Source organism: Triticum aestivum, chromosome 6B (genome assembly GCF_018294505.1).
Source record: "Triticum aestivum cultivar Chinese Spring chromosome 6B, IWGSC CS RefSeq v2.1, whole genome shotgun sequence".
In the NCBI taxonomy this organism is placed as follows: Eukaryota; Viridiplantae; Streptophyta; class Magnoliopsida; order Poales; family Poaceae; genus Triticum; species Triticum aestivum.
Window position 1 is genome coordinate 195,285,436 of NC_057810.1, and position 12,607 is coordinate 195,298,042.

General features: G+C 45.0%; 2 protein-coding genes across 2 annotated transcripts; both read left to right on the top strand.

Annotated features, from left to right (window-relative positions):
• Positions 1 to 3,423: 3,423 nt before the first annotated feature.
• LOC123136534 (chaperone protein ClpB3, mitochondrial) lies at positions 3,424 to 9,764 on the top strand. Its single transcript, XM_044555935.1, has 10 exons — positions 3,424 to 3,899; positions 4,551 to 4,769; positions 4,856 to 5,093; positions 5,884 to 6,079; positions 6,258 to 6,312; positions 6,758 to 6,908; positions 7,412 to 7,720; positions 7,811 to 8,076; positions 8,158 to 9,087; positions 9,209 to 9,764. Exons 1-10 carry the CDS (start codon positions 3,621 to 3,623, stop codon positions 9,539 to 9,541), a joined length of 2,976 nt encoding a protein of 991 aa, XP_044411870.1. The 5' UTR covers positions 3,424 to 3,620; the 3' UTR covers positions 9,542 to 9,764.
• A 150-nt stretch (positions 9,765 to 9,914) lies between these two features.
• Positions 9,915 to 12,359, top strand: LOC123136535 (uncharacterized). The gene has a single exon (XM_044555936.1). It carries the CDS (start codon positions 10,273 to 10,275, stop codon positions 11,332 to 11,334), a length of 1,062 nt encoding a protein of 353 aa, XP_044411871.1. The 5' UTR covers positions 9,915 to 10,272; the 3' UTR covers positions 11,335 to 12,359.
• Positions 12,360 to 12,607: the final 248 nt, after the last annotated feature.

Consider the following 12,607-nt stretch of genomic DNA (forward strand, 5'->3'; position numbering starts at 1 on the left):
GGCCCAATACTCTCCCGGGGGGTTCCAGTAACCTCCCGGTTCTCCGGAAAATGTCCGAACCTATCCGAAACCTTTCCGGTGTCCGAACATAACCTTCCAATGTATCAATCTTTATGTCTCGACCATTTCGAGACTCCTCGTCATGTCCGTGATCTCATTCGGGACTCCAAAGAAACTTCGATCATCAAAAACACATAACTCTTAATACAAATCGTCATCGAACGTTAAGCGTGCAGACCCTACGTGTTCGAGAACTATGTAGACATGATTGAGACACATCTCCGATAAATAACCAATAGCGGAACCTGGATGCTCATATTGGCTCCTACATATTCTACGAAGATCTTTATCGGTCAAACCGCATAACAACATACGTTGTTCGCTTTGTCATTGGTAGGTTACTTGCCCGATATTCGATCATCGGTATCATCATACCTAGTTCAATCTCGTTACCGGCAAGTCTCTTTACTCGTTCCATAATGCTTCATACCGCAAATAAGTCATTAGTCACATTGCTCGCAAGGCTTATAGTGATGAGCATTACCGAGAGGGCCCAGAGTTACCTCTCCGATACACAGAGTGACAAATCCTAATCTTGATCTATGCCAACCCAACAAACACCTTCGAAGACACCTGTAGAGCATCTTTATATACGTTGTGACGTTTAATAGCACACAATGTGTTCCTCCGGTATTCGGGAGTTGGATAATCTCATAGTCTGAGGAACATGTATAAATCATGAGAAAAGCAGTAGCAATGAAACTGTAACAATTATAATACTAAGCTAACGGATGGGTCATGTCCATCACATCATTCTCTAATGATGTGATCCCATTCATCAAATGACAACACATGTCGATGGTCAGGAAACATAACCATCTTTGATTAACGAGCTAGTCAAGTAGAGGAATATTAGGAACACTTTGTTTTGTCTATGTATTCACATATGTACTAAGTTTCCGGTTAATACAATTGTAGCACGAATAATAAACATTTATCATGATATAAGGAAATATAAATAACAACTTTATTATTGCCTCCTTCAGCTCTAAATGGCTTCATTTGTTGGGATATTGATTTGTTTTATTCTAAATATATTTATTCCTATGCATCAATAGTAAAAACAATTTTTATTGTTTCTCAAAGGATTAGCGCTAGAAAGGCATGAGAAATATCGAAAACCCTTTGGAAACCACATGAAAACCCTCTTTATAAAAGTGACAAGATATTGAGCCATCAGCCACCATCCAATCTCTTAGGAACCACTCGAATCGCGTATTCAAATCGATGCAAACCTTGTAAGCTTGCTAGAAAAATACCAAAAGGAACAATGATTTGTACCTCATCGCCTCATCGACGCAGACGCGCGTGCATCAACAGTTCCTGCCGCCAACACTCTCTCACCCACAATTGCTGGACAGGAGAGGGAGCGCCGCGGCGAAGATTCGTCAAAAATAGTCACCTGCCGCCGGGTGGGAAGGCAGGGGAAAAGAGGGAAGCCTCGGAAGCCTCCACCTCACCGATGGTTGGAGAAAACCTTAGCCTACGACGTCTACTCGTCGTCCTCCACCGCGGCGAGGAATATGGAGACACACAGCCATGGAAGCGCGCGAGAGAAGGGGATGACGTTTGAGGGTGGACCTCACATGCGTGCGACGCTGAGCCCCTGCGACCGCGGGGTAGAAAATGAAGCGTCCGCGACGATAAGGAAGCTACATGGGCATGGACGAGCGAGACAGAAGGAGAGGGCAAGCAAAGAGCAATTATGAGAATAAAGCTTTTGGAATGGCTCCCATCCCGACCTAGGCAAAGAGAGCGAATGTTTCCTATAAATGTTTCATGATTCATGCGAGTCATCCGACGGTCGTCGTTGCGTTGGCGGTAGGAAGGTAACGGGAGAACGTTCTCTGGCTGCAGTAACCACTTCCAAATCTGTATATTAACTGCATTATGCTTTCTAATTTCTAAGGCCTCATAGTTTACTACGGTCTCCAATTTTCAATTGGGTCACCCAATTTTGAGCGGGTCAACAATTTCTTAAGGAGTTCTCTCGTTCAATTTTTCTAATTCATTATGCTCGCTAATTTTGAAGCTCTCCCGTATGATTGCGGCATTGAATATTGGGATTAAGACTGTGTCAATGCATTTTCAAATCAATTGGCACCAACCGGCCTATAGAAAATATAAAAAAAAACGCTAACATGTGATATTGTAGTACCAACATAGTACATGCCGTCACTGGCGAAGAAAATTCTCACACATAAGTATGGGTTGATACAAATAATATAAAATGACACCACAAAAGGCCCAAACAACGCATTGTAAATAAAAAAGAAAAAAACGCTCCATCATTTTGATTGAGGTTATTTCAAATTTGGTTCATAGTTTTTATTGAATCAAGGTGTTCAATTTTGGATATGGTTCACAATTTTGACTGGGTCAACGGATTTGATTGAGGTGTCCAATTTAAATTTAGTTCATGATTTTGACCTAGTGATTTCTCAAATTGACCGACAACAACAAGCCTATTAAAACAAATGAGTCCGTCGCACCCTCTCGTCTCCTCGAAAAAAGGAATCATTAACATGTGACACTGTAGCTTCAATGTGGTACATGCCATCACGAACGCAAGAAACTTTTTCGCATACATATGGACTGATTAGTAGATAACACAAAATCACACACGTAAAAAGGGCCCAACCAAACACAATATTATAAAAAAAGAAAACATACACCGTCATCTTCCTCACGCGTCAAATCATTTTTTTATGAAATCCTGACAACACAAACAACGCAACGCACACAACCCCTCTAGTTAAATTTGAACTAACTAGTAAGATGCGCGTGCATTGCACGGAAAATCAAGATGCATTTTTTTTACAAAACACCTATTATGATTAACTCATGTGAAAGTAATACCATGTGTAAAAACTAATGATATCTCGAGAAAGAGAAAAGATAAGGTGAGGATGAATGGGGCGTGGTGGTGATTGATGGTCATACTGAGCGGAGGCATGGGATGGACGACGCCGATAGTGGCCACCATGCTATATTGTTCCAGAGACTTCCTTTTTTAGTTGCTCAACAATGAGATTGTGGGAAATAAAAACAAAAGAAGGCTTTATCTGCAAATGTGGAGAGAGGTGCGGGTATCTTTTTGCAAAATTAACATAGTTTACTTTCTATCTGTCAGATATAGATCGGACGATCTATATTATAAGATGACAGATACACCATCATCATCAACTTAATTTTTTTTATAAAAGTAGAGAAACCACATCATTATTTTGGGATGGAGGGAATACCAGCTTTCGAATCCGAATTCTGCGGTCCATTGACGCCATTTTCCTGAATTAAAGCATAGGCCGTCGATGCTAGTAGAAGTGACGGCCCAAATTAGACGGCAGGCGCACAGGCCTGAAGAGGAACCCCGTAGCTCGGAGAAGCTTCTCCAATCTTCCAACATCTTCCTCCATCCTCCGCCGCTTCTCTTTTTCTCCTTCTTTCCCCTTCTCCAAGCATCGCCGATCGTCTCCGTCCCACCACAAACAGCATTGCGCACGCGCGCACGCACCCACCCGAATCCTCATTGGTACAGCTAAACCCTAAACCCTCTCGTGATGGCACTCTCCGCGGCGTCCAGGCTGTCGCGCGCGGCGCGGGCCGCCGCCGTGGCCCGCCGCCTGGCAGCCGGCAGCCGCGAGCCCCTCCCGCGCGCACTTGCGCCGCTAGCCGGGGAAACCCCCTTCTCCACCGCCGCCAAGGTCAGCAGGCCCTCGTGGTTCGCTCCTCCCATGGCCAGGCTCCCCACGGGGGCCGGGGGTGGCCTCCTGTTGCCGCCTCGCCGGCTTTTCCACTCCACGCCGCCGGCTCGGTACAGCGCCTCTTCTTCGTCTCAGGTTGGAATAACTGAACCCGTGCCGTTCGATTTTGCCTGTTTTTTTTTCCTTGGCCACTGAGAGTGGCGATTTCAGTTGGCTATGCGGGTGTGTGGCAGGCAGCGCACTGATATTGCCGAATTGTACTTTGTTTTCTCCATTGTGCGCTATTCTCCAGTTACAGATTGATAGTTTTCCTGTGATGTTCTAATCTCGAGTGCAAGTATTGATCAGATGAATTATTTTCCAAATTGGTGATCATAAACTGATGAAGGAAACCTGGCATTCCCACTCTACTTCATACCTCTCAGATTTACCCTTAAAATTAGAACTAATGATTTCGTTAGACTCACTCACGTCGGTAATTTGGTGTTGTGTGTGTGTGATGTGGAGATTTGAGGCATAACAGTTGTGTCATGAAAATTAGTTGGCGACAGACATGGTGAATAGCATTATCAGTTTACTACGAGTTGTCATACGTTTATATAGTATATTTATGCATGGTACTCGCGTAGATCATGTGTTTTGCTTCGGTACATGTATCGTGCACTCTCGTGCGTCTGAGTTTGCTTATGTGTTCGAACAATGCTTGCATAATGTTCATAGACAGTATTTGTGCTTATGGATAATAGCTAATCTCTTCATTTTTCTTAATTTTCTGTGATCAAACAGATAAGTCCAGATCAATTCACTGAGATGGCTTGGGAGGGGGTTGCCGGTGCAGTTGAGGCAGCGAGATTGTCTAAACAACAGATTGTGGAATCTGAGCACCTGATGAAAGCTCTTTTGGAGCAGAAGGATGGGTTAGCACGCAGAATATTTTCAAAAGCTGGGATAGACAACACATCGGTCCTGCGAGCTACTGATGACTTTATTGCTAAACAACCCAAGGTTCTAGCACTATTTATGGTAGTTAAGTTTGATAAGTTGGTATATGCTCAAAACCTTAACATCATTATGGGCTCTTGCTTTGGCAGGTTACTGGTGATACAAGTGGGCCAGTTGTAGGGCAAAGTTTCACATTAATTTTGGATAAGGCAATGAGGTACAAAAAAGAGTATGGCGATGAGTTTGTATCAGTTGAGCACATGCTGAGAGCATTCACGGCGGATAAGAGGTTTGGGCAACAGTTGTTCGAAGATCTCCAGATTGGTGAGAATGAGCTGAAGGAAGCTATCTCTGCTGTACGTGGTAGCCAGCGAGTTACAGATCAGAGTATGTATAATGGATATCATTCAATTTTCTTTCTTGTTATCGTTTGCTCAGTTCTTTTTCCATCATGATTGTTTTAGTTTACCTTTTAATTCAGAAGTTGATTCATCTGATTCTAAAGCATCTCTATTGATATTTGCTAAATTCAGTGGCAGTGCAGTGGTTTCAGTCAAATGGGGCATGGGAATGAACTTATTCCTACAATAATTATTTTTCAATATAGGGTATATTGTTATCTTTGAGATATTACGGGAATGTACCACCAGAAATGCTGTTGTCTTGCATGATATTCTTATTTGAGGATTCCTAGCAAGTAACGTTTTGATGTTTGTATTGGTGATTTTATGATCCAGGCAAGAGCCAACTAGCAAATGCACCATATGCCATATTTTAACTGTCAGAAATGCCCTTGTCTCTTATATTATAATTATATTCTGATCCCTGGATTGTTTGCAAGTGATTATTCTTACTTTATGTTTATATATGGGTGAACTTATGACATATGCAAGAGCCAACTAACAAATGTGCCATCTTGCCATATCTTTATATCTAATTGTGAGTTCTGTCTCAAATTTCATAGCCGAGGAAAGAAAATAGGCATACATTTCACAGTAATACTGATGTTCATGTTCTTTTCGGATGTTCAAGTAGACTAGTCATGATACCTTCTCTATAAAAAAGAATCGATGTTTTGATAGCACGACTGCTCATCATGCTTACACATGATAATGAAGGATTGTTTTCTGTTGTAATTTGGCGTGATAACAATGCAGTTGGTTATTTCTGTTGCCAGATCCAGAAGGGAAGTTCCAAGCTCTAGAGAAGTATGGTATCGACATGACAGAACTAGCTCGGCGTGGAAAACTTGATCCTGTTATAGGACGTGATGATGAAGTGCGCCGATGCATTCAAATCCTTTGTAGAAGAACTAAAAATAATCCTGTAATTATTGGCGAGCCAGGAGTTGGCAAAACTGCGATTGCGGAAGGGTGATTACTTGTTCTTCTCATATTTTTCTTTATTTTGTAGAGAATTCTGAATGTGTAGTTTGCAACGTGTTATTCGCTTACTTCTGGATCTTCTGTAGCGTACCTACAACTTATAACATATTCTGAAGACGCATTCTGAAGACGCATTGAAAAATTGCTTTGCGTTTGTTGCATGCAGATTGGCTCAGCGCATTGTGCGGGGAGATGTTCCTGAGCCTTTACAAAATAGAAAGGTATTAATTTTTTAGTTTTACCTTAAAATGCATATTTGATTTTACCTCTTGAGGATGGAAACCTTGCCCTTTTATGATTGTATGTGTTTCTCGAAATCATGTCATTGTCTAGGATGGCAGTGTTGCATTTGTTTCTTATTTCTAGCAAACAACCAATCAGTTCAAGGAGGTGTTCCTGCAAGTAGTAACCAACAATGAGGTTGCATTTATGGCCTGAGCTACACAAATAGGTTTATCTTTTTTTCTTTTTCTTTAGTGGGTATAGGAGGATGTGCAGGGCTAGCAAGGAAAGCAAGTTGGAAAAAAGCAATAATCAAATAAGAGTTTTGCTTCCGTACCCCCCCCCCCCCCCCCCCTAGAGTTTTGCAAGGAAAGTTGGAAAATAATCATATGAAGAGATTAAATTGGCTGTTCATTCTGATTCCACACATATGCAATATTTCAGCTTATTTCGTTGGACATGGGAGCATTACTTGCTGGTTCCAAATATCGTGGTGAATTTGAAGAGAGACTTAAGGCTGTTCTGAAGGAGGTCACTGCTTCTAATGGACAAATCATCTTGTTCATTGATGAGATTCACACTGTTGTTGGTGCAGGTATGTATGTCTATGTATGCCATCAGCCATTCGCATGTTGAGCTTTATTGAAGTCGAGCTCTAAAATGGTACTAGATTGGTAATTCTCTATACAGTTGTGATAGTAAGCAGAGAGCGAAAGTAGTAATCTTAGCTCCTGGGCCGCCTGAAACACTGATACTTGCAAAGCTGGGTATATGCGGTATGGTATCAATACCGTATCTGAACAAGTATTGGAAATATCGATATTATGAATAAAGGAAAAGAAATCCAGATACATGTTGGATACTTGGTGGACTATCTCAGCATGTCACCCACTGTTTCTCTTGCAGATCCCTAATCCTATGGCATATAATTTATAAATTAATCAGCGTATTGCCAAATTTTGGAATAATTTATCTGCGTGCCATAAACATATCTGTATTGATGCCGCATAAGTCCCAACTAGCGCAACCTTCCTATATTATGCTGTTTGACTTGTGAGTATTATTGTCCTTGGACCTTAATTCTCTTTTCTGTTACAGGAGCCACTGGTGGGGCAATGGATGCTGGTAACCTGTTGAAACCAATGTTAGGCCGTGGGGAACTCCGTTGCATTGGGGCAACAACATTAGATGAGTACAGGAAGTACATTGAGAAAGATGCTGCTCTTGAACGTAGGTTCCAGCAGGTTTACTGTGGTGAACCGGCAGTTGTGGATACAGTTTCTATACTACGTGGCCTGCGAGAGCGGTATGAGCTGCATCATGGTGTTAAGATATCAGATGGTGCTCTTGTTGCTGCAGCTTCCTTATCAGATCGCTACATCACTGGACGTTTTTTGCCTGACAAAGGTACTGCATATACTATATTATGGAACAACTATCGGGAGCTAGGGGCTAATTCGTTCTTTGTCTTGTATGTATTTATCTTTCCGTGTGCAGCTATTGATCTAGTTGATGAAGCGGCAGCTAAATTGAAAATGGAGATTACATCAAAACCTATTGAATTGGATGAGGTCGACAGGGAAATCATAAGGTTTGAAATGGAGAAGCTTTCATTGAAGAATGATACTGACAAAGCCTCCAAAGAACGACTAAGCAAGCTTGAAGCTGAACTAGAATCCCTCAAGCAGAAGCAGAAAAACCTTTCAGAACACTGGGAGTATGAGAAATCGTTGATGACTCGTATAAAATCAATTAAGGAAGAGGTAGGTGCATGCATGTTCTGCTCTTCTGTGTTTTTTTTGCCACATTTGTGTCTTTAATTCTCGATCTTTTATCTGTGGTAGATTGACAGAGTTAACCTGGAGATTGAAGCCGCTGAGAGAGAATATAATTTGAACCGTGCTGCTGAACTCAAATATTCAACGCTTTTGACACTACAAAAACAGCTGGATGAGGCTGAGGAAAACCTTACTGAATTCCAGCAGTCAGGAAAGTCGATGCTTCGAGAAGAGGTGACGGATGTTGATATTGCTGAGATAGTTAGCAAGTGGACTGGTATTCCAGTGTCAAATCTTCAACAATCGGATAGGGAAAAGCTACTGCTACTGGAGGATGTACTCCACAAGAGGGTTATTGGCCAAGATATTGCAGTCAAGTCAGTAGCCAATGCAATCCGTCGTTCTAGGGCAGGCCTATCGGACCCTAACCGTCCAATAGCGAGCTTCATGTTTATGGGCCCTACAGGTGTAGGCAAGACTGAGCTGGGAAAGACGCTAGCTGAATTCCTTTTCAACACTGAAAATGCCTTAATACGGATTGACATGAGTGAGTACATGGAGAAACATGCTGTTTCTCGCTTGGTTGGAGCACCACCGGGGTACGTCGGTTATGAGGAAGGGGGACAACTTTCAGAAGCTGTTCGCCGCAGGCCTTACTCTGTCGTTCTGTTTGATGAGATTGAGAAGGCACACCAAGATGTCTTCAACATCCTGTTGCAACTGCTGGACGATGGAAGAATAACTGATTCCCAGGGCAGAACAGTGAGCTTCACTAACTGTGTGATCATCATGACCTCGAACATTGGTTCACCACTGATTCTAGACACCCTCAGAAACACAACAGACAGCAAGGATGTGGTGTATGAGGTAATGAAAAAGCAGGTGACGGAGATTGCTCGACAGACATTCCGACCAGAGTTCCTGAACAGGATAGATGAATACATTGTGTTCCAACCACTGGACTCAACAGAGATAAATCGCATTGTGGAGATACAGGTAAATGCCTTATAATTACTTGCATGCAAATTTGCTTGAGTCACGGAACTAAATTCTAGTTGTATTCCACTGTTTGGCTTTCGTTGACCTGATCGCAATTGTAAATGTGTCGGACTTGCAGCTGAACCGGGTCAAAAACAGGCTGCTGCAACAGAAGATTCACCTTGAGTACACACCGGAAGCTGTGGAGCATCTCGGCGCTCTTGGCTTTGACCCTAACTACGGTGCCAGGCCCGTCAAGAGGGTGATCCAGCAGATGGTGGAGAACGAGATAGCTCTCGGTGTCCTCAAGGGTGACTTCAAGGAAGACGATACCGTTGTCGTGGATGTAAGCTCCGTGTCGATAGCCAAAGGCTTTGCTCCAAAGAAGCAGCTGGTCCTTCAGAGGCTAGAAAACGGAAGCACAGAGTTGGTTGCCAAAGACGGAAGCGCAGAGTTGGTTGCCAATGACTGAGGCGTGAGAACTTTAGCGTATCTTTCGTTAGGTTCAATGTTTATGTAGTGATAGCCTTTCACCAGGAAATGCATGAACCAGAAGACGGCACATCAGCTTGTTCGCTTGTTCTGGTTTCGTGGAATCCCCAGAATTGTGTCTTGCATGGCTCAGGTCCAGTCGGGTCTGTTTGGGTCCGCATGGACAAAATACGTACAAATGGACACGGTGTTTTTTTTATCCATTTTTGGTTCAAATTTGAGCCTTGTTTGTGTCGGCGTGGACACCTTTGTCCTCCTTTGGCCCGCATGTGGAGGGGACGCCTACCCCAGTTCCCATCTCTCCCCAAAACCCTCACATTGCAATAAATAACTGAGGGTGGCAGACCGCAATAAGAAAAAAGGGCACCTTCTGGTTGCCTGCGATTGCGCTTCAGATATCGATCTACACTGGAGCTCGCTGCTACTGGACACCGCGGACGTGATACAACTATCAAATCCACCGCGGATGGATTGATCTACGTTAATCAGCATACCATTACTCAATTCCACCCACGGGGCATGGCTCCTAGCTAACGTTACCAAATCAAACCCGGCGGTGACCCTGGCGGTGGAGTTCCCGGCGGCTAGTGAAGCCATGAGCGAGGGGGATTTCTTCGGGGGCCCAGCCAGCAAGCTGGATTGGGAATCCATCAAGAGGAGTCGAGGCGTATCCTCCGGCGATCTCCAGATCGGGAGACCTGCTGGAGGCGAATGAAGTTGCGTGCAAAGGAGCTGATGGACGGGATCCCAGGTGAGATTCGCTTCCATCAGAAGGGGAGAGTGGCGGCCGAAAAAGGCAACAGCGACAATCAGGAGGTACTGCCATATATTAGGAGATCTTCTCCAAAGGAAGTGCTCCCGTCCAGAGTAGGATTTGTGGATTTGAGTATTAATGTTTTGGAAAGAAATGCTGCTGATCAGATTCCTAGAGAGATTTTCTCGTTGAGAATTATAGAAAAGGAAGAGGGAAATCAGGGGAGGGCTTTTATCTGCACATTTAGGGGGAAGAGAGAAATTAGGGGGATTTTAAGTAGGAAACTGCTCTTTCAAGACCCATTATTTTTCTTTAAATGCACGAATTTCGTCCCGTTTGTGGCGAGGAGACACTATTATAACACCGAGGGGGATTGCTCGAGGTCCGCAGTTCATCATACAGGAAAAAAGCCTCTGTCTTCCTATCGGGTTTTCTTGTCTAGACCTGCTAGTTTGGTGAAAAGGGGAGAGATGGAGAGGAAAGGGGAGACGGAGGAGGTAGGAAAGAGCTCCGGAAGTGTGCCTGCCATTATGGAGAAGAATCTTCCTGCTCCGGCCTCCTCGCCTGAGGGCGTGGGGAAGACATCGCCGAGGCGGCCATGTGGAGATGGCTCCCCTCTGATCATCGACATGGAGGCCGCGCGGAGAGCGGTCAGAGGATGCTTGGTGGTAGGGCGATTCCTCTCGCCTTTCCAAGTTAATCCTCGGATCCTCGTCGACGACCTTCGTTCATCGTCGGCCTGGAGGTTGCAAGGCGGGGTCACTGTTCAGGAGGTGGCCAGCGCCGACGGGAGGTTCATCCTCAACTTCTCCAACGACGTAGACAGACGTTTCGTGTTGAAGGCCCAGCCATGGCACCACAACCGCGATGGGATCATCTTCGCCGAGTTCGACGGCAAGGGCGACCCAGCGGGGGTGGACCTTGGATCCATGGCTATATGGACCCAGGTTCGTGACCTACCATTTGAGCTTAAAACTGAGGATGTGGGTCGGTCTCTGGGGGGCAACTCGGTGAAGTGATCACCGTTTCACACCAGGATCATTTGATTGTTGAGAAGTACTTGCGTGTGCGTGTGAAAATCCCACTATATGAGCCAATCAAGAGTAGGGTAGAATTCACCCCTTTAGGTAGTAAAGAAAAGCAACAGTTTGATGTTCGCTATGAAAAATTGTCATCGTATTGTGAATGCTGTGGGCTGATAGGACATATGTCAGAGAGGTTTTGTAGTATCCCTAAGGAGAGTAGAATAGCTAAATTTGCAAAAAATCTCAGTGTAGAGGCTTACTGGAAAGGTCAAACAGCTAGTAGAAGAGCTATGTTTACTGGTTATAGTAACAATAGCATTGTCCAGGGCCACCGAAGGAATGGTGGTCAAAGTAACCAAAGCTGTAAATGATCTCACTGTGCAAGAAAAAGGGGCTGCGTCGTCCACGGCGACGACTATCCTGATGACTGGAGGTCAAGTCCAGGGAGGGCTTTCGCTCGGCCAGGAGGGCCGGGGTCATACGCCCTCCCTGCCGGCTTCGCTCGGAGCGGCTTCAGACCAGGCGGTCCGGACTGGAGGGCCGCCCGTCCACGCTAGCCTTGGCCAGGAGGGCCAGGGTTTAGCGGTAAGGGGGGCTTCCAACAAGGGAGTGCAGCAGCTCGGCCAGGTGGGCCGACCCCCTGTTGCATCTGCGAGCTTCTTGGGGGGGGGGGAGTGTCCCTGGTCAGGAGGACCGGGGGACAGCTCCAGTCCCTGTTCCCGCCACTAGCCAAGGCCAGGAGGGCCAAGGGCAGGTGGCGATGACTGCTCACCCCACTGCTGTTGTGTCTGGCCAGGAGGGCCAGGATGGGGTGATGGTGGGGTTTGAAAACCCGTCAATCGAGTCTGCTGCTGCTTTGGCTGGGTTCCAGCCGAGAGTTACTGGCTAGGAGGGTCAGGAGGTCATGCAGCTGGGTAATTCTGAACATTTGCTCTTTAAACCCAGCGTGCTGGAGGCTCTTTCGGGAGCCGTTGCTGCAAGACTAGCTACTCAAAACGCAACTGATAACCCAATTTTCACTTTCAATGCTTCAAAGAATTCCATGCAGGGCAAAATAAAAGGAAAGGGAAGGAAGGGAAAGAGGGGAGGAGGAACTAGGTGTTCAGAGGAAGCACGCACAAACATCATAGGTAAAAAAAGAAACCTATTTGAAGCCCCAGCAGATGGTAGTGAGCAGGATTTCTCTTTTGAGAAAGCCCATGGATAGTTATGAGCGTATGCTGTACGGGGATATAAATGTATCTTCTAAGAGAGTGTGTACGGGTAG